The sequence below is a fragment of the Podarcis gaigeae genome, assembly GCF_964106915.1.
Source record: "Podarcis gaigeae genome assembly, chromosome: 9".
Taxonomy (NCBI): Eukaryota; Metazoa; Chordata; class Lepidosauria; order Squamata; family Lacertidae; genus Podarcis; species Podarcis gaigeae.
In genome coordinates, this window is record NC_139685.1 from 79850682 (window position 1) to 79871858 (window position 21177).

General features: G+C 48.0%; 1 protein-coding gene across 1 annotated transcript; it reads right to left on the bottom strand.

Annotated features, from left to right (window-relative positions):
- Positions 1 to 3656: 3656 nt before the first annotated feature.
- Positions 3657 to 19214, bottom strand: LOC310853017 (retinol dehydrogenase 11-like). The gene is made up of 6 exons (XM_083757163.1): positions 18938 to 19214; positions 17189 to 17428; positions 9475 to 9564; positions 8099 to 8287; positions 5849 to 5958; positions 3657 to 4377 (listed from the first exon to the last, which is right to left on the bottom strand). Exons 1-6 carry the CDS (start codon positions 19089 to 19091, stop codon positions 4162 to 4164), a joined length of 999 nt encoding a protein of 332 aa, XP_083613289.1. The 5' UTR covers positions 19092 to 19214; the 3' UTR covers positions 3657 to 4161.
- Positions 19215 to 21177: the final 1963 nt, after the last annotated feature.

The window sequence follows — 21177 nt, forward strand, 5'->3', positions numbered from 1 at the left end:
ATTATATATATAAAAAAATAAATTTTATTTATATCCCGCCCTCCCCAGCCGAAGCCGGGCTCAGGGCGGCTAAGAACAATAAAGCAGTACAAAAGTACAGCACAAACAACACTCTAAAATCATTCATTATAAAATTAATTTGTATCCAGCCACTGGCAACCATTGGGCCAGAGCTCCGCGAAGATTGCCAAGGAAGGGAGTCAGGCTGTGCCCTGGCCAAAGGCCTGGTGGAACAGCTCTGTCTTGCAGGCCCTGCGAAAGATGTCAAGTCCCGCAGGGCCCTGGTCTCTTGTGGCAGAGAGTTCCACCAAGCCGGGGCCAGGACTGAAAAGGCCCTGTCCCTGTTGTTGTTGAGTCCCTCCTCTGGCAACCTGCACAGAACATTTTAGAGAAGCTATTGAATCCTGTTAATTCCGTATGTAAAGGGAGAACAAATAATTTCAGGGCGAGGTGCAGAATGCGTCTATTTACACAATGACTATTTATTTGTCAGGAAAGGCTGACATGAGAAATGGTGGCTCCTTTGTTACAGATTTACAGTATGTAATCCCTCCTAATAAATGCTCAGTCTCTGTTAAAGGTGAGATCAAGTGCATTGTCATTTGTTTGTAATATGCTTTTAGAATCAGAGAATTGTCCCGAGGCTCATCGAGTCCAAGCCCAGCAAGACATACTGTATTTTTCACTCTATAGGACGCACCCAACCATAGGACGCACCTTGTTTTAGAGGGGGAGAACGGGGGGGGGGGATTCTTCCCCTCTCTGCTCAGCGCCCCTTCAGCGAAGCAGCAGGAGAAACAGAGCCCCTTCCATTTCTGCTCCTGCTTGGCTGAAGGGGTGCAGCGCAGAGAGGGGCAGATTTTTTTCCCTTGTTCTCCCCCTCTAAAACAAGGTGCGTTCAAGGTGCATTCACCCGAAGCCTCCGGAGCGCAGTGGGAACTGGTGCTGCGCTCCGAAGCTTCAGGCGGCTATCCCTGACGCCTGGAGAGCGAGAGGGGTCGGTGCGCACCGTCGCCTCTCGCTCTCCAGGCTTCAGCAAAAGCAACGCGAAGCCTCTGGAGCGCGGAGGGAGCGCTCCCTCTGCACTTCGGAGGCTTTGCGTTGCTATCGCTGAAGCCAAGGAGCCTGCATTCGCTCCATAGGACGCACAAACATTTCCCCTCAATTTTTGGAGGGGGAAAAGTGCATCCTATAGAGCGAAAAATACGGTATCTAAAGAACCTGTTTCAAGGGGAAACTGCAGGGGGGCACTGTGAAGTTGCCACAGAGATCCCCAAACGGATGATGAAACGGATAATTTCATTTCTATATTGCTTTATATTTTTAAGAAAATCCCCACAAAGCAGAGAGAACACAACATCAAATAAAACAGTCCAGAAAAAACAGAAGAAAGTCAACTATAAAGTATGCAATCAAAGCAATATAATTGGCAGCAAACTAAATCTTATCTTAAAGATTTGAAAATAAAACATTACAAAGGAGGTCAACGACCGAATGCAGGTTATTGCAGCAAAGTTATCTTAAAGATTTCAAAAGAAAACTTTACTAAAGGAGGTCAAATATAAAATGCACTGTTATAAGAAAAAACTGCTGCTTTTCCCTTTTGGGGTGTACAAGAGCCCTTATAGAGTCCTTTGTAGGTTCTCCATCGGTAGGAGAAAATAACAGAGGCCAACCAGAGAATATTGAGAAGCAAAGCAGCTAGTAAGCCTGATCTTTATTCAAGCTGTTGCAACAGGGTCCCCTGCTCACTCCACGCGGGAGGCAGGAGGAACCCAGAATAAGATTACCAGACATCCCCGTTTCCCAGGGACAGTCCCCTGATTTACAAATCATTCCCCATACAAAATCAAAGTTGAAAAGTGTCCCTGGATTCGTTGAAAAAAAATCAGGTAACCCTAACCCAGAACAATGGTGCGCAAGCCCTTATAGAGACTTTTGAAATTGCCTCCCCTGTAGCTCCAGACCGCCCCCAAAAACATCACCACAGAAGGAGGCGGTCTGCAGCAAAAAACCTGTCTGCCAGGATACCTGATAATGGTCACTGATTGCTCTACCTGGGCAGCCTGGCCATTCTTTTGTGATGGTAAATTCTTAGTTCTGGCTCCAGGTCACAGGCTCACCCTATTCACACAAAAATACGCCCTTAAGACAGGATTTGGGAGCAAAGAGACAATGGGGAGGTTTTCCCCATTTGCCTCCCTTACTGCAGAGGAATCTTTGAGGTCACTGAAAGAGTCAAGATGGCTTCAGGATTTCTCTCCTGTACAACTTCAGACATGTGGTTTATATACTTATGTATGTGTTTACCTTGTACACTTATGAATATATATATATATATATATATATATATGGTTTTGGTGTCCTCGGGTGTCTTCCCGTGTAAAAGTTGGGGTGTCTAGGCGACGTTTCGACGAGGTCTCACTCGTCATCTTCAGGCTGGTGCTTTCGGCTTCTTGTTACTGGAACAGAGCGGGATCTCAATGTTTGAGTTCCTATAAATACTGTAGAGGGGGTGTGGTGTCTAGCCTCCAATGTTCTGGGCAGAGAGGAAGTTCCCAGGCTAGTGTGCCTTTTCTTCTTTTGTTCCTTAATTACTTGAGAGATACCTTGAGTGATTTCTTGAGTGATATCCTGAGTACCACTTAGGTGGGTCATTAGGTGTGGATTAGTTGCTAAAGTCTTTGTGTCTTGACCTCTTGAACTTTGTGAAGAGTTTTCCTGAGAAGATGGCTGTATTGCACTTAGTTGTGCTTTGGCTTGGCTTCGTGTATAGGGGCGAGCTGTGGTTTTGTGGCTTGTGTCAGCCAGATCTGTGTAGGGATTGCAGGGGGGTGCAGCATCCGGAGGTGCCACCATGGACTGGCTACTGGATGGTGTCAGTAATTCATCTGTGGAGAGGGTCTGGGTTTGGGTCTGGTGTGGTTGATTGGTGTTGGCCAACCAGAGAACTCAAACATTGAGATCCCGCTCTGTTCCAGTAACAAGAAGCCGAAAGCACCAGCCTGAAGATGACGAGTGAGACCTCGTCGAAACGTCGCCTAGACACCCCAACTTTTACACGGGAAGACACCCGAGGACACCAAAACCTGCATTCCTGTACCCGTGAAAATCTACGAAAGCATATATATATATATATATATATATATATATATGACCTTGGAATTCCTATAACGACATGTTTAAAACAGCACAGTTGGCTAGAGAATATTAAGAGTACGATAAGCATTGACAATATCCGCTGCTGCCAATCCTGCCAGTGGTGGCTCATGGCAGGCGGCAGAAGTAGAAGATTTGCATCTGCTCTAAGAGGCAGCCAAGATGGTCTCTGCCTCTTCAGCACTCAGGCCACTGTTTGGAGAATAGAAGTTGCTATGTTCCTCTGTTCCGCACCCCATTTCTCCCTTCGACAAAGGGGGTGTGGAGTCATGAACTGCACTGCAATGCTAATAAACGCCATTTATTAAACTCTGACTGGTGTCTAGAAATGGACTGGCCGTCCCGCCGAACTGAACGGGGTACCAAATGCCAGTGGGCTCTGTGTCTCCACCATTTGGGGTTCCTTTTGCAGTCAGCAGAGACACCCAGAAAGTCTTCCAGAATCTCCTTTCTCAGTTCAGCTCACCCATGTGGAAAGAAACACCGCACACTCCAGCTCTGCTTAAAGGGTTTATTGAAGAATTACCAATATCACAGCCGATAAAAGGACTAGTCGAAGGAAAAGAAGGTGAAACTCTACAGGGAATCATCCATTCCTCCTCTCTGCTCTTCAGCCACCTGGGCAGAGTAACAGCCAGACCCATTCTCTCCTTCAGAGCCTGTCTAATAAAGAAGTCTGTCGCTAAGGAAACCTGGTTGCTAGGGAAAGAAACTGAGAGGAAAGGGGTTGCCAAGGGCAAAACGATGCACGGATCCTTTCTAGTCTCTCTTTAGACCACACTAACCCCAAAGGAATTTCTGGTCTTTCCCCTCATGTCGGGTTATCGAGAGGGAGAGCAGCAGGAGGCGGCTGGTTCTGCAGAGATCCCAAACAGTCTCCGAAACCTGGCCAGGTGAGGGAAAAACCAGAGCGAGCATCCAGGATCGTTGCTGGCAGACATGAGTCCTGCCCTGGCGCCCTAGGGAGCAGCGTGAATCCCTGCTTCCTTCTCGCGGGCTGGTCTAGGCCACCTTGCGGCTGGCAGGCTCCCTTCCACCATCATCCAGGCCCACCAGCTTCTCCGAAGCCTCCCAGAGCTTGCGGCCGACGGCGGGGTCTCGGGCAAGGGCCGAGGGCAGTGCCAGGCTGCAGTCGCTGTCAAAGTACTTCCCCGAGATGCCCTCCACTTCCTCGGACACAGCGCAGTACGTGGTGCTGAAGGAGCCCTGCGTTGGCGACTGGGGAGGAGGCAAAGAAAGAGGGTCAGCCAGCTCCACAACACGGAGCCGTCAAGTTGGAAGGGACCCCCAAAGGTCATCCATCCCAACCCCCTGCAATGCAGGAATCACAGCGGAGGAATCTGCTTGAAAGCCTCCAAGGGCCACCCACTTCTGAGGAAGTCCCTTCAGTCGGAATCTTCTCTCCTGCCATTTGGAGCCATGGTTCGGGTCCTGCCCTCTGGAGTCGCAAAAAACAGGTTTTCTCCATCTTCCTTGGGGAAGCCCTTATTTGGAGAGGGCTCTGCACCTTCTCCAGGCTAAACACTCCCCCCCAGCTTCTGCTTTGTATGCTAAGGGCGGGGACGCCCTGGGTTAGATGTCCTGCAGCAGTGGTTCTCCACCTGTGGGTCCCCAGATGTTGTTGGACTACAACTCCCATCATCCTTGAGCTCTCGCCTTGCTAGCTAGGGGTGATGGGAGTTGTAGTTCAACAACATCTGGGGACCCACAGGTGGAGAAAGGCTGTCCTGCAGCAAAGATGGCAGGTGAGAGGCGGGAGAGGGGCATCCATCACACTCAGGGATCCACCTGCAGGCAGGTCCCCCTCCCTCCCTCGTCTCACCCCGGAGCAACAACATGAAGGGAGGGGCAGAACAGATAACGGATAGGAATAAACTGCCTCTGTTGGAAGACGGGATGCAGCTCAGCTTGCAGAAGAGGGGTAGTTAAAGCCATGGTTTTCCCAGTAGTGCTGTATGGAAGTGAGAGCTGGACCATCAAGAAGGCTGATCGCCGAAGAATGGATGCTTTTGAATTATGGTGCTGGAGGAGACTCTTGAGAGTCCCATGGACTGCAAGAAGATCCAACCCCTCCATTCTGAAGGAAATCAGCCCTGAGTGCTCACTGGAAGGACAGATCCTGAAGCTGAGGCTCCAAGACTTTGGCCCCCTCATGAGAAGAGAAGACTCCCTGGAAAAGACCCTGATGCTGGGAAAGATGGAGGGCACAAGGAGAAGGGGACGACAGAGGACCAGATGGTGGGACAGTGTTCTGGAAGCTACCAGCATGAGGGAGGCAGTGGAAGACAGGAGGGCCTGGCATGCTCTGGTCCAGGGGGGCACAAAGAGGCCGACACGACTAAACAACAGAAGGCAGATGGAGGGGGGCCCAGAGCTTAGTGTCGGACTAGAACCTGGGAGAGACCAGAGTTCAAATCCCCCCTTCACTTGACACTGGCTGACCTTGGGAACCGGCGAAGTCTCTGCCCCCGCTGACTTTTGCACTTCTGGTTTCTTCGGCTTTATTTATTGTATTTCTTTTTGCTCTTTTATCCCACCTTTTTCTCTGAGGAGCTGAAGGTGGTGTGCACGGTTCTTCTCCCCCTCCTCATTCAATCCCCACAACGACCCTGTGGGGTAGGCTAGAGCCTAAGGCTCTGAGAGGCAGCCACTGGCTGCCCCCCGAGGACCAGCCTCCGTCCCGTCTCACCTTGAGGAAGAGGATGCCCACGAGATGGAAGAGGAGGCGAACCCACCAGCTGAAGTTCTTCATGATCTCCGTGTAGACGATTCCTGGGCTCAGAGCATTGACGGTCACTCCTGCAAGGGAAGCGGGTCCTCAGTCACCGAGTGCCAGGGCAGGGGGCACACAGTACCCAGCTCTGCCACCCCTGGCTGGCAGCAGAGCAGATCTCTGACTGGATCATTACAGAGTGAGAGATCTTGAGCAGGGGGCAACCAGCCTGGGTCCGTGTGCAAGAAAAGTCCATCATTAGAGCAATACAGAAATGTGAACATTTGGGGGCCCCACCCTCCCCCGATACATGGCCCAAGCGTGCTGGTGTGATCCACCTTAGAACACGAGAAGAGCCTGCTGGATCCAGCCAAGGGGGGGCATCTACACCAGCCTCCCGTTCTCTCAGTGACCATTCAGTTGCCCCAAAGAGAAGTAATCATACGTTTCCGAGGACAATTCAAAGTGTTGGTGCTGACCTTGAAAGCCCTAAATGGCCTCGATCCAGTATATCTGAAGGAGCGTCTCCACGTCCATCGTTCTGCCCAGACACTGAGGTCCAGCTCCGAGGGCCTTCTGGCGGTTCCCTCATTGCGAGAAGCCAAGCTACAGGGAACCAGGCAGAGGTCCTTCTCGGTGGTGGCGCCTGCCCTGTGGAACGCCCTCCCACCAGATGTCAAAGAGGAGAACAACTACCAGACTTTTAGAAGACACCTGAAGGCAGCCCTGTTCAGGGAGGCTTTTAATGTTTAATAGGTTATTGTATTTTAGTGTTTTGTTGGAAACTGCCCAGAGTGGATTTCCAGAGGGGAAATCCAACCAGATGGGTGGGGTATTTTATTGTTGTTGTTGTTGTTGTTGTTCTAGGGGGGCCTAGAAGTTTTTAAAGCTATCAATGACTCTACCTCCTCGGTTGGAGGCAGCAATGCCCTGCGTCCCAGTTGCTGGAAACAGCAGGAGGGGAGAGTGTTGTGTTCGAATCCTGCTTGCGGGTTTCCCATCCTGGGCACCTGCTTGGCCACTGTGAGAGCAGGAGGCTGGACTGGATGGGCACTGGGCCTGATCCAGCAGCCAGACTCTTCTGATGTTCTTCCTCAGAAGGTAGCAGGCTCTCCTTCCTTGGGTGCTTCCAAGCAAGGGTTGGGGGGGCATCTCAGAGATGCATTGAAGGGGCTTGGACTAGATCAGGCATCCCCAACCTTCGGCCCTCCAGATGTTTTGGACTACAATTCCCAACATCCCTGACCACTGGTCCTGTTAGCTAGGGATCATGGGAGTTGTAGGCCAAAACTGTTTGTTTCTGTTCTTCTGTTCACTGTGCAGCTGCGCGGAGTCACAGGACACTGTTTACATTCCAGAGACAGTCTCCTCACAGGTAGGAGACGGGATGTGACGTTAGTGTGGTTCCCTGGTTACTTTGTTCAGTTGATCTCTGCTTTCATAGAGAGAAGACGTCTTTTCTGTTCTGTGTAGTTTAGAAATAAAACTCATTAAAATGTAGCCATAAATCTCATCACTTCCGCATGCTGTTTTAATGCTCTGCTGGGAGGACGTGCCTTGGAGCCTCATCAAAGGCTTGAGGTCGTCAGTTAATCGTCGGGAGGCGACTCTGAAGGCTCGGGAAGAAAATGCGCTTTATCAGCTTGGCCGAGCGGAGATCCCAACATTTTTGGTTATGGGCCCAGACAACGAACGGCAGAAGAACAGAACACAGCTTATCTTCTCTGCGTGTCAAGAAGGTATCTGAAGGGCCAAAGGTGGGGGGTGCCTGAACTCTACCATTCTAGGATTCCCACCCACAGGGCAGCCCCTCAAAGGTAAAGGTAAAGGACCCCTGGATGGTTAAGTCCAGTCAAAGGCAACTATGTGGTGCGGCCCTCATCTCGCTTTCAGGCCGAGGGAGCCGGCGTTTGTCCACAAACAGCTTTCCGGGTCATGTGGCCAGCAGGACTAAACTGCTTCTAGCATAACAGAACACAGTGATGGAAACCAGAGCGCATGGAAATGCCCTTTACCTTCCCGCCAGAGCGGTATCTATTTATCTACTTGCACTGGTGTGCTTTCGAACTGCTAGGTTGGCAGGAGCAGGGACCGAGCAACGGGAGCTCACCCCGTTGCAGGGATTCGAACCGCCGACCTTCTGATCGGCAAGCCCTAGGCTATGTGGTTTAGACCACAGCGCCACCCGCGACCCCTAACCGCGAGAGGGAAGGGCATTGCGCTGACCCGTCCCTTGCAGTCTCCGGGCCAGCTCCACCGTGAAGAGGACGTTCATGAGCTTGGTGCTGTTGTAGGCCTTGTTGAAGTTCTTCGGCTGCTCCTTTCCGCTCAGGAACTGGACGTTCACTTCCCCCGCCTGATGTCTGAAGGAGGAGACGTTGACGATGCGCGAAGGGGCTGAGGCCTTCATGGCAACTGCGGGGTGGGGGGACACAAAAAGGGGGCACAAAGGGTGACAGGCTGGTACGTAGAGAAGAATGGCAGATCAAGGTGATGGATTATGCCGAAATGGCTAAAATGACCGGAAGAATCAGAAATCAGGAAGACCACAGTTTTAATAGGGAACAGGGAACATTGATAATTTAACTTTAAAACCACTGTAAACAGTTAAAATCTTTGGTAGGATTGGAATAACACTTGTAGTTTAATGGTGAATTTTGGACGCAATGGAGAGGTAAAAGATTTGGATTATCATAAAAAATGCAGCAGGAAATTATTAATAACAGGACCCACAAAGGAGGGACATCCAAGAGATTATTGGGAATATTGTTTCTATATTGTATGTTGGATATGGGACTGCAAAAGTTAATCTGAAAAAGCAAATAAATTTATTTTTTTAAAAAAACTTTTTAAAAAGTGTGATGGGCTGAAGCAAAGACCCTCCTCTACCTACCGGTGAATCGGGAGGGATCGGGGCCGGGCTCAGCCCCTGCCCCGCAACACTTACTTCTCTCACTGTCCCCCAGCGGCTGCTTCCCCAAGCAGACCCACTTTCTTAGCAGGGAAGAGTTCCCATAGCTCGGCGGCCGACACCCAAACTTTTTTGCCCCCCCCCCAACTTGATTCCATAAACTGATCCCCAGCAAGCCCTTCTCCACCTACAAAAAATAATTATTATTAACATCATCTGAAAATCTGTTTTAGCGTTTTAATTGTTTGCTGTTGTAATTTCTCCTCGGTTTTCTTGCGTCCTCTTTTCCTAAGCCACTGCTTTTCTTCTTTTTAGAATCAAGCGGGGAATAGTTTTTATTAAATAAATAAATAGCTTGGAAGAGCGCTTGGCACGACCCAATTTTATTGATAACGCAATAAAATTCAAAACATGAACCAGTTAATTCCATGCTTATTTGAAATCCAATGAAATCTGCTCTGTTTAATTAATTTAAGAAAACGGAGGCACTTGATCCAGCAATGCCAGTTTTTTCAAAGCCTGATACTCCTTTACACCTTTGGCAGCCCCCTAGGGAGAACCCCATCCCTCCGGGAGACGATATCCCTGCCCCACTTTGGGAACCACTGCTCTCGATGCCTCCTAAGTCCCCACAGATAACCCTGGGGGTCAAGCTATGGGGCTGGGAGGGGGAAGAGATGCGTGGCCTTACCTAGAAGCAAGTTGGTGAGCAGGAAGTGGCCCAGGTAGTTGGTGGCAAATATCAGGCTCAGTCCCTCGGGGGTGACCGCGCACGGCAAACCTGGAGGGAGAGAGAAGATGGGGAGCAGACTGACAGACAGACAGACAGCCCACCTGCCCAGGTGGCAAGCGGGGCTGGGACTGACACCCTCCAGCCCAAGGTCTTCCTTCCACTCCCTGAAATGGGCATAAGTGAGGTCCTTGCCAAAAGTCTCCCCTGGGGCAGACACCAAGGAAAGGCACCAGCAGAGAGAGAGGCAGTGTGGTGCAATGCTTAGAGTTGGGCTGGGACCGGGGAGGCCGGAGTTTGCTTCTCCACCATTTGACCATGAAGCTCCCTGGGTGATCTTGGGGGCCAGACACGACCTCTCAGGGTTATTGTTGTGGGGATGACATGAGGAGGGGGAGAACCAGGGCCGGATTGAGGTTTGATAAGTCCCTAAGCTACTGAAAATAATGGGGCCCTTTCTATGTCCAGCTGTCCTTTCTCAGCAATAAATTGTCGCTGTTTTTTGTGTTGAATATACAGTGGTACCTCGGGTTAAGAACTGAATTCATCCCAGAGGTCTGTTCTTAACCTGAAACTGTTCTTAACCTGAAGCACCACTTTAGCTAATGGGGCCTCCCGCTGCTGCCACACGATTTCTGTTCTCATCCTGAAGCAAATTTCTTAACCTGAGGTACTATTTCTGGGTTAGCGGAGTCTGTAACCTGAAGCATATGTAACCTGAAGCGTATGTAACCCGAGGTACCACTGTATGCTAAATGGCAGGGGTCAGCAACCTTTTCCAGCAGGGGGCCGGTCCACTGTCCCTCAGAACTTGTGGGGGGCCGGACTATATTTTGGAAAAAAATATATGAACCCAGAGATGCATTTTAAACAAAATCACGCATTCTACTCATGTAAAAACATGCTGATTCCCAGACTGTCCGCGGGCCGGATTGAGAAGGCGATTGGTCCAGATCCGGCCCACGGGCCTTAGGTTGCCTACCCCTGATATATGGTAATTTATGGACCTAATAGGTCCATACACAACACAAAACAAAACACTGTTGCTGTCTGTAGGTTTTATTTTATTTGTTTTTTGTTTTATATTTTGGAAATGGACATCCAGGTGTTTTCCCCTTTAATTTTTTTGGGGCCCCCAAGAGAGTGGGGCCCTAAGCTAGAGCTTGTTTAGCTTATGCGTAAATCTGGCCCTGGAGAACGAGGGATGCTGCCTGGAGCTCCTCGGAAAAGGAGGTGAGACAGGAAAGGAAACAGCAACACCAGGAGAGACCTGCTGCTGCTGGATCAAGCCAGGCGGGGTCCCGGGAGCCCAGCGAACCTCTTTTGAATTAATTTTATAATGAGAAAAAGAGAAAAAATCTGGGCAACTTTTGCAAACAACTTTAACTCATCACCGCAGATCATCTGTCCCAACTGTGCTGACAGCACAGGAGGTGGAACTAGTGCAGCCTGCTGCAGAAGATATGGCAACTGGAGGATCTGAAACAGTTTTAAAACAAATTTTGGAACAATTGGCAGTCTTAAACCAAAAAGTGGACAATCAAACATCAAAGATTGACCAAGCTACATCCTCTATTGGCAAATTAACTGAACAGGTTTCGCAGCACACTCAGGCAATTGAGAAATTGCAAGGAGCTACGGCAGAAAACTTTAAATTAGCTGTGGAAGCCAACCAAAAAGCAGAACAGGCGAACTTAAAGGTGGATGAAATTAAAGGAGAGGTAAGACCTTTGAGAAGGCAGGTAGGGGAACAACAAGCCTACCTGGCATTGGTTGAATTGAAAAGTAAAGATAGTAATCTCAGGATAAGGGCTATCCCGGAATTGGAACAAAATAATCTAGAGGGATTTTTGACACTTTTGTTCTCCAAATTCTGGGGAATTGAGGAAGAAAAGGACTTTAAAATTGTGACAGCCTTTAGACTGGGAAAATCAGTAAAGAAAGACAAGCCCAGAGACTGTTTGGTTGCTCTGAGATCAAGAGAAGAAAGGGATAAGATACTAGGCCTACATTTTTAGAAATCTTTGGAGGTAGAAGGTAAAAGGGCCGAAATTTACAGAGATATACCCAAATATCTCTTGGAACTTAGGACTACCTATATAGATTTGACCAAATTGTTGAGACACAACGGAATTCCTTACAGGTGGGAGTTTCCACAAGGACTTTTATTTACTTACAAAGGAAGGAAAATAAAGATTAAATCACCTGAAGACCAGCAGAAGTTCCTACACGACCACGAGGAGGACCTGCCAAAAGGAGCTGCAGCTTCTTGGCCTCCACCACCACCGGGACCATCTCCAAGAGTTATACCACCAGGACCAGGACCAGCATTACCTCCCCCGGGATCGGGAGGAAGCTTAGATACCCCATTGTAGAACCCGTCAATTGATTCAGGATGTCTCTACAGCTTCTTAGTTGGAACATAAATGGCGGAAACTCCCCGGAAAAAAGAAGGAAAGTCTTTCACATTTTGAAAAAGGAACAACTGGACGTTATCTGCCTACAGGAAACACATGTGACAAGGCTCCATAGAAAAGTGTTAATTAACAAAAGACTAGGCCAAGAATTTATTTCTTCAGACAAAGTTAAGAAGAGAGGAGTGGTGATTTACGCAAAGGAGAGCCTGTCACCGAAATTTTTATTCAAAGATGAATATGGCCGAATTTTGGCGATTGAAATACAGACGCAAGGAGAAAAAATTTTGATATTAGGAATATATGCTCCAAATGAGGGAAAGTCGGAATTCTTCAGGAAGCTGCATGAGACTATGCTGGATTATTTGGACTATAGTAACATCATTATGCTGGGTGATATGAATGGGGTTGTGTCTGTAAATATGGATAAGTCACAAAGTGCCAACATATCGAAAGACGGCAGACTACCCAAAACTTTTTTTGAAATGACAGACAATATGGACTTAGTAGACATTTGGAGGGTTAAGAACCCTCTAGGGAAAGAAGGGACTTTCTTTTCTGAAGCTCATCTGACATGGACACGAATCGACCAAATCTGGACAACTAGAGGACTGGCACCTAAGACTAGAAAAGTGGAAATCTGCCCAAAAACCTGCTCCGACCATAATGCTTTGAAAGTGGAATTGAGACTAAATACAACCGGATCCTTTAGATGGAAAATGAATGACACTATTCTAAGAGATCAGGAGATTGTTAAGAAGGCCCAAAAAACTCTAAAGGACTATTTTGAGATAAATTTGAATACTACTGTGGAAAAAAGAACAATCTGGGACGCAAGTAAGGCAGTCATGAGAGGGTTTCTAATACAACAAAACACGATTAAGAAAAGGCTCTGGAATGAAAAGAAGGAGAAGATATTGGAGAGAATAAGAGAAGGTGAGAAAAAATTAAGATCTAGGCCTAAGTCGAAGGACGTGTTAAGAGAAGTGAAATTCTTCCAGGCGCAATATTCAAAACTGATAAACCAAGAGGTGGAATGGAAAATTAAACAAATGAAACAAAGATCCTTCGAATCGGCGAATAAGTGTGGGAAACTGCTAGCTTGGCAGTTGAAAAAGAGACAAAAGCTTAATACGGTTACAAATCTAGAGATCGAAGGGAGAATGGTTCAGAAACCCGAGGAAATCAGAAAGTGCTTCCAGAGGTACTTCAAAGAACTTTATACACAAGGGCCGCAAAAAGCCTCAGAGGTGGATCAATTTCTAAAAACTAATGGATTACAAAAAATACCCCTGGAAATGAGAACAAACCTGAACTGTAATATTACACAGCAAGAAATTGAAAGTGCCATTCAAAATCTTCAACTTGGCAAGTCCCCAGGCCCGGACGGCTTAACCTCCAAATATTATAAAGTTTTAAAGGACTATTTGATACAACCTTTGATGGAGGTTTGCAACCAGATAATGGAGGGAGGGAGGGCACCGGAAACGTGGAAAGAAGCTTTCATCACATTGGTACCTAAATCAGAGACTGAAAAGACCCAACTTAAGAACTACCGCCCCATCTCACTCCTAAATGTGGATTATAAAATTTTTGCAGATATTTTGGCAAATAGACTTAAAAAAGTACTAAATGAAGTGATTCACAAAGACCAGGCTGGCTTTCTCCCTGGTAGGCATTTGTTTGACAACACAAGAAACATTATTGACATTTTGGAACTTCTACAAACAAATCTGAATACCAGAGCGGTTTTGATTTTTGTTGATGCAGAGAAGGCCTTTGATAATATTTCTTGGATGTTTATGAAGAAAAATTTGGAAGGGATGGGAGTGGGGCGGGGGTTCGAAAATGGTATAGAAGCAATTTACACAGAACAAAAAGCTAAATTGATAGTAAACAATGTGGTGACAGAGGAGTTTAAAATTGAAAAAGGGACACGCCAGGGGTGCCCTCTATCCCCCCTATTGTTTATTTCAGTCCTGGAGGTGTTGCTAAATATGATTAGAAAGGACCGGTTGGTCCAGGGAATTGAGGTCGGAGTGAAACAATATAAATTGAAAGCATTTGCAGATGACTTGGTATTAACACTTCAGGAACCAGTCTCCAGCACTAAAAGAGTGTTAGAATTAATTTCTGATTTTGGTCAGGTGGCGGGGTTTAAGTTAAATAAGCAAAAAACCAAGGTTTTAGCAAAAAATTTGACAGCTACAGAAACAGATGAGTTCTCCAAAGAAACGGAGCTGAATGTGGTTAAAAAAGTAAAATACCTAGGGGTGTACTTGACCTCCAAAAATTTGAATTTGTTTAAAGATAATTATGAGAAATGCTGGTCAGAAATCAAAAGAGACTTGGATATATGGTCAAGACTGAAACTTTCCTTGTTAGGCCGAATAGCTGCTGTAAAGATGAATGTATTGCCGAAAATGTTATTTTTGTTTCAGGCCCTACAGATTGTGGACAAGGTGGAATGTTTTGGAAAGTGGCAGAAGGATATTTCTAAGTTTGTTTGGCAGGGCAAAAAGCCCCGAATAAAGTTTAAAATATTAACTGATGCGAAAGAAAGAGGGGGATTTGCCCTGCCAGACTTGAGGCTATATTATGAATCTGCAGCCTTCTGCTGGTTGAAAGATTGGATTTTATTGGAGAACACTGATGTCCTGGATCTGGAAGGGTTTGACAATGCGTTTGGGTGGCATGCATATTTGTGGTATGACAAGGCCAAAGTGCACAAATTGTTTAAAAACCATATTGTCAGAAGAGCAATTTGGAGGGTCTGGATAAAATACAAAGACTTATTGGAGAGTAAAACTCCGAGGTGGCTCTCACCGGTGGAGGCCAAGGCACGTAAGAGACCCAACATGGAGGCCCACTGGCCTAAATATTGGGAAATAATTGAAAAAACTGGAGACAATTGGAGGTTGCTAAGTTTGGAGAAATTGAAAACTAAGGTACGAGATTGGTTGCACTATGCGCAAATTCAAGAGGTATTTAAAATAGATAAAAAGTTGGATTCCAGGTGGAAAAATCGAAACTAGAGACTGAATTGTTAGAGCCAAAAAGTAAACTACTTTCGAGAATGTATAACTTGCTGCTTAAGTGGAATACACAGGATGAGACAGTCAAATCCGCTATGATAAAATGGGCTCAGGATGTGGGGCATAACATTATGTTTGCAGACTGGGAAAGGTTATGGAACACCGGTTTGAAATTCACGGCATGTACTGCCTTGAAGGAAAATATTATGAAAATGGTATACCGGTGGTACATGACCCCAGTCAAGTTAGCCAAGATATATCACCTGTCTGACAACAAATGTTGGAAATGTGGAGAGGCGGAAGGGACATTCTTTCATCTCTGGTGGACCTGCCCGAAAGTGAAGGCCTTCTGGGAAATGATCCATAATGAACTAAAAAAGGTATTGAGATTTACCTTACCTAAAAAACCAGAGGCCTTCCTTCTGGGCATGGTGGACCAGAGAGTGCTTAAGAAGGACAGAACCTTTTTTATGTATGCTACCACAGCAGCAAGGATCCTGATTGCAAAATACTGGAAGACACAAGATTTACCCACGCTGGAGGAATGGCAATCGCAGTTGATGGACTATATGGAACTGGCTGAAATGACTGGCAGAATCCGAGACGCGGGAGAAGAAACAACTGAGGAGGATTGGGAAAAGTTTAAGGACTATTTGAAAAAACACTATAAGTTGTATGAATGTTAAAAAAAATGCACCTTTCAGGAAATTCTAGCTTCAGCAAATGTAAGTTATTGGAATGAAAATTAAGACACAAGAATTCAGAGGTAAAATAATGAAATAACTTTATTGTGTTTAATATAAAACATATAAGAATTGAGCGACAGTAAAATTGAAAATAGGGAACATGATAAAATGGAAGTTACAATAAGTTTTGAAATAAGTTAACAAATTGCTGATGCTTTATAAGACAGAGAACGCAGGGTTCGGAGGATGTGGGGAAGTCCTATAGGTTAGATGGAAAAAGAATATGGAAATTTGTTATTTATATCTCTCTTTCTTATAACCACTCTTTATTCTTTTTTCTGTATTTCTGTATTTTTAAAAAAGCAATAAAAAATGTTTTTTAAAAAAAATGAATTAATTTTATAATGAATGATTTTAGAGTGTTGTGTTGTACTGTTTTTATTGTTGTTAGCCACCCTGAGCCCAGCTTGGGCTGGGGAGGGCGGGATATAAATAATTTATTATTATTATTATTATTATTATTATTATTATTATTATTATTATTCGCAGTGGCTTTGACAGGGGTCACCGCAGGAGTCTTTGGGGCAGCACCTGAAAGAGCAGAGAGTGGATCTCCGCAGAAGCCAGCTTTGGTGCTCCAGAGAATCCACCCTCTTGTCTTTCAGGCGCTCTTCGCTGTTGTTTTGTGCCGTTTGCAGGAGCGGCCGCTGCCGAGGGATGCTCCGCGGAGGGTGACAGGTGAGGCGCGCAGGGGACGGCTGTCCCCCCCCCCCCCCCGTGCTTGTACCAGAGGGCTGCTTGTCCACACTTGCCTTGGCGGACCAGCCCTAAGAAGAGGAGGAGCCTCAGGCGGCAAGGAGATCCCAACAGGAGACTCCCTCAATGCCAGAGTGGCAAATTAAAATTTGCGAATATTTAGAACTAGCCAAGATGACAGCGTCAATTAGAATGCAATCAAAACAAAAATTAAGAAAGGAATAGAAATGGGTTGAAAAATATATTGCACAAAATTACTTCAAGAGAAATTTCTGGATAAGTACTGATTGAGTTCATTAAGCTAAGATGCAATGATTTTAAGATAGAGGATTGCTAAATGTGATGAAGAATTATGAACACAATGTTAAAGTTTTAAGGTAGCCGGAAAGATATCATGCATGTGGGCGAAGGAGGTCACATGGGGATTTGGGTAAATGGTGAGTTGGGTATAGGGCTAGATGTGGGGAATCCATATAAATAATAATATAATATGTGTTATGTATAGTGCTGAAATTGTACGGTAACTAACATGGAATATATATATAATAGGAGATCCCAAGAGGTGCCTTTGCTTAGGGGCTGGGGCGCCCTGCTGCGCTGTGGGTGCCTCCCGCCTTTCCAGAATCGGGGCCAATAACACTTTGGTGCAGGCAGCACAGTCCTGCAGCCCTAGCCCCCCGGAGCAGAGGCTCTGTGGCTTCCTAGAGGCCCCCTGGAGAGGGTCGGCAGGCGAGCAGGGGCCCGATCCAGCGCCTTCCCCCGCCCGCCCAGCCCTGCCAGTTACCTGTGGCCCCGGCGTTGTTGACCAGGATGTGCAGCTGCCCCTCTTCCTCCAGGAACTGCCGGGCGAAGTTCCTCACCGAGGCCATGGAGCTGGTGTCCAGGATGCGCAGGTGGACGTCGGGGTTCCCCGTGGCCCTGCGGATCTCCTCCACGGCTGCCGCCCCTCTCTCTCGGCTGCGGCAGGCCAGGATGGTCCGGGCATTCCTGCGCGCCAGCTCCAGAGCCACGCACTTGCCAATTCCTGCAGCAGAGCCCGGGGGGCGAGTCAAGGACCAGGACCCGCTTGGTGGCTTTTGGCGGGGGTCGCGGCCGTGGTGGCTCTCCCCCTGGCCCTGACCTGCTTCCCTGGCCCAGCTGGCAGCAGCAGGAGCAACCAGACCCGCCCTTCTGCCCAGATCCTGCTCACCTGCCCCCCCAGGGGAGTGGGGGTTCCCTGGGAAAGCCCCCAGGGATCGGTGGGTCTGGCTGTCAGCCAGAAGGTCGGTGGTTTGAGCCCATCCAGGGAGGGCTGTGGGCAGGATTCTGGCACTGCGGGGGCTGGACTAGACAGAGGACCCTCGGAGTCCCTTTCAGCTCCGCAGTGCTATGAAGTCCGAAGGCATCAGCCGCAGGCCAGCTCTTGCCACCCCCCCCCCCACCCATTGTTTCAGGGGGGCGGGAGGAAGGAGGGCGCACGCAGCAATCCACGCAGGGCTAAATCAGAAGAGGCTGCTGGATCCGGCCAAAGGGAAGCCATCCAGTGCTGCGTCCAGTTCTCACCCTGGCCAACCAGGTGCCATATTATGGGAAATCTGTAAATAGGATTGGAGCAGCAGAGCCCCCTCCCCTCCTGGGGTCTCCAGCAACCAATACGGTACTCAGAAGCTCTGCTCCTTTCAGCAGCCCTCGATAGCCTTCTCTTCCTCCTCCAGGCATTTTTTTTTTTACATAACTATTTATTTATTTATTTAAACTTTTTCATTTATTTAATTTTGTTTGTTTGTTTGAAATAATTTTAATTTGGTTTTACTTGTATTACAAGTATAACATTATAACAATAGGAACACCCATCTTTACAGATTCCTCCGAATCTCTGGACTTCCCACCTTCCCCTCCTCCCTGGGCGTCCGCCAGGCATTTTTAAGCCTTCTAGGCTGGGGGTCAGGCAGGTTGCCTCCTGCTGCGGGAGGGAGTTACGTACATAGTTCAACCATGCGCCGCATCGTGGGATCTGTCCTGCTGCAACAGTCCCTCTCTCTTTCGCACACACACAATTGCACAGTGCAAGAACCTCAACTAGATCATACCCGACAGGTGTCCCTCCAGCCTCTGCTTCAATTAATCCTGAAGTCCCACTTGCGTGGTGTTATAATAATACTGTATTAGGGTGCGCGTACTTTAAGTGGCAAGGAAAATGCATGCCCATGCAGACATAACCCACAAGTTCAGAACCACTAAGAAACATCCGAAACACGCAACAACTGTGTGTCGAGATTTCCACATTGCGGGCGCTTGGACTATAGGAAACTCGGGGGTCCCAATTTTATGATTAATGACCCTCTAGAATCTCGAGCTGAGATTCCTGTCTTGCAGGAGGTTGGAATAAATGATTCTTGGCAGTTCCCTCCAGTTCTGCAATTCTAGGATTCTGTTTTCCGAAGCGTTCAATGCCCCCTTAATCCCTTTGCGCAGCCCCGATAAGCAGGTTGGGGGTCTGGGTCAAGGCTTAAGCCCCCTGGCCCCTCAGGCCCAGCCCATCTTGCGGACTCACCACTGTTGGCTCCAGTGACCACGGCGGTTTTGCCACGCAGGTCCACGGCACAAGCCGCAGGTCTCCACGCTGCCCTCCTTGCCCAGAGCACCACGGACAGGACCAGGGTGCAAGGCGCCCAGAGAGGGTGCCAGCAGAGGGCGAGCAGCTCCATGGGGGTCCCGCGCGTCTCCCAGAGACAGAGCAAGTTCTGCCGCCCGGCAGCCGTTCCCGGCAGCTACTCTTCCTCGGGGCGCTCCGGCCAGGCGCTCCGCTCCGTCACCTGCAAAGAAAGGGAGTTGCCAAGGTGTGCTATTCCGGGGCAGAGTTCTGGTTTAATAAATAGCCAGCTTTTCCACTGGGCAGGGAGCCAGCAGCGGGTGGGTGCGGGTGTTGGGTTACCTTGGGAAATCCAGCCAGATAGGTGGGGTATAAATAATAAATTATTATTATTATTATTATTATTATTATTATTAGGTGTTACCTTAGGAAAGAAAAGGGAACGGGGAGCTTCCCCCGTCAGCGAAAATTCCCCTTTCCCCACAAAGCTCGGTATTAATATCCTTGGCCACATTGCGGCAACAAGAAGTGTTTTCGGCATTGCTCTAGTTTCGAAATTTTTATTGAAATAATATAGTCTTTTCTTGCGGGTACTCCTTGCGCCCCTGGGAGGTTCAGCGATAGGTTTCTCTGCCTTATCTACCTTTGAGATTCGCATAGTGTCCTTTCTCCGAAGATCGCAGGGCGGTGAGAGCGCAGCATGCATAACGAAACGAACACAATGCAATCAGCCCCCGCCCGCAAACACGTTTTGAAAGACACGTATCTTGCAAACCATGTGCACCTCTCTCTTCTCTCGACGCCACCTCCGCCTCCCTGTGTTGTTGTTGAGTCGTTTAGTCGTGTCCGCCTCTTCATGACTCCATGGACCAGAGCACGCCAGGCCCTCCTGTCTTCCACTGCCTCCCGCAGTTTGGTCAAACTCATGCTGGTAGCTTCGAGAACACTGTCCAACCATCTCGTCCTCTGTCGTCCCCTTCTCCTTGTGCCCTCCATCTTTCCCAACATCAGGGTCTTTTCCAGGGAGTCTTCTCTTCTCATAAGGTGGCCAAAGTCTTGGAGCCTCAGCTTCAGGATCTGTCCTTCCAGTGAGCACTCAGGGCTGATTTCCTTCAGTATGGAGAGGTTGGATCTTCTTGCAGCCCATGGGACCCTCAAGAGTCTCCTCCAGCACCAGAATTCAAAAGCATCCATTCTTCGGCGATCAGCCTTCTTTGTGGTCCAGCTCTCACTTCCATGCATCACTCCTGGGAAAACCATATCTGGACAGCCTGGACAGGAGCAAATTAAGAGCCAGGCTGCCGGATCAGTCCAATGTTGGAAGGGACCACGAGGGTCATCCAGGCGAACCCCCTGCAAGGGAATCTTTTGCTCAGCTTGGAGCTTGAACCCAAGAACTCTGAGATGGAGTCTCCTGCTCTTTCAGCCTCTGCCTCGGATGGTCTGGCCACTTCTGGGCGTCCCACGAACAATCCTGGCTTGTTGCTGAGTGCCGCCTCTGCCTCCAGGGGGCAAAACACACCCGCACCCTAGCAAGTCCTCCCCTCAGAGAGAAGGCTTCGCTGGGCATCGGGAACCAATGCCCAATTTTCACCCGTTTTGAGCCCGGGTTGTTAATGCTCAGGAAGTCTTTATTTTCGCATAGATGTGGGGTGTGCCAGATCAGCGCCCCCCCAACCCATGCAGGAGTAGCATTTTGAGAAACATCCTTATGAGGGAAGGCAGGGGACTTCAGCATCACTCGACTTTTCTTTTTAAGAAAAGTCCTTTCTTTCTTTCTTTCTTTCTTTCTTTCTTTCTTTCTTTCTTTCTTTCTTTCAAAAGTCTATCTTTTTAAATAGAGGAATGTGTGTTTGCACATGGTGGGGGCTTGGTGGAGCTGGAGTGGAGTCAAACAGCATCCAGAAATTTTATGTGTATGTGTGTGTAATATTTCTGCAATGCAGGCAGTTGGGACTTGATAAGCCCTGGGACCCTTCCAACTATACAATTCTATGATTCTAATCTGGACATTATGGCACGGTTTGTTCCTGCAGATCATGAGATCAGTGTAGGCGGCATAACTTGAGAGAGATACCCACACCCCCCTTAACAAACTATCTCCATCCCAATACTTGGAATTGGTACGGTCAGCAAACTTGTCCGCCTCGCTGCCCACCCCCCAGCTCTAGAAAATAAAGTAACTTCTAGGAAATAGGACA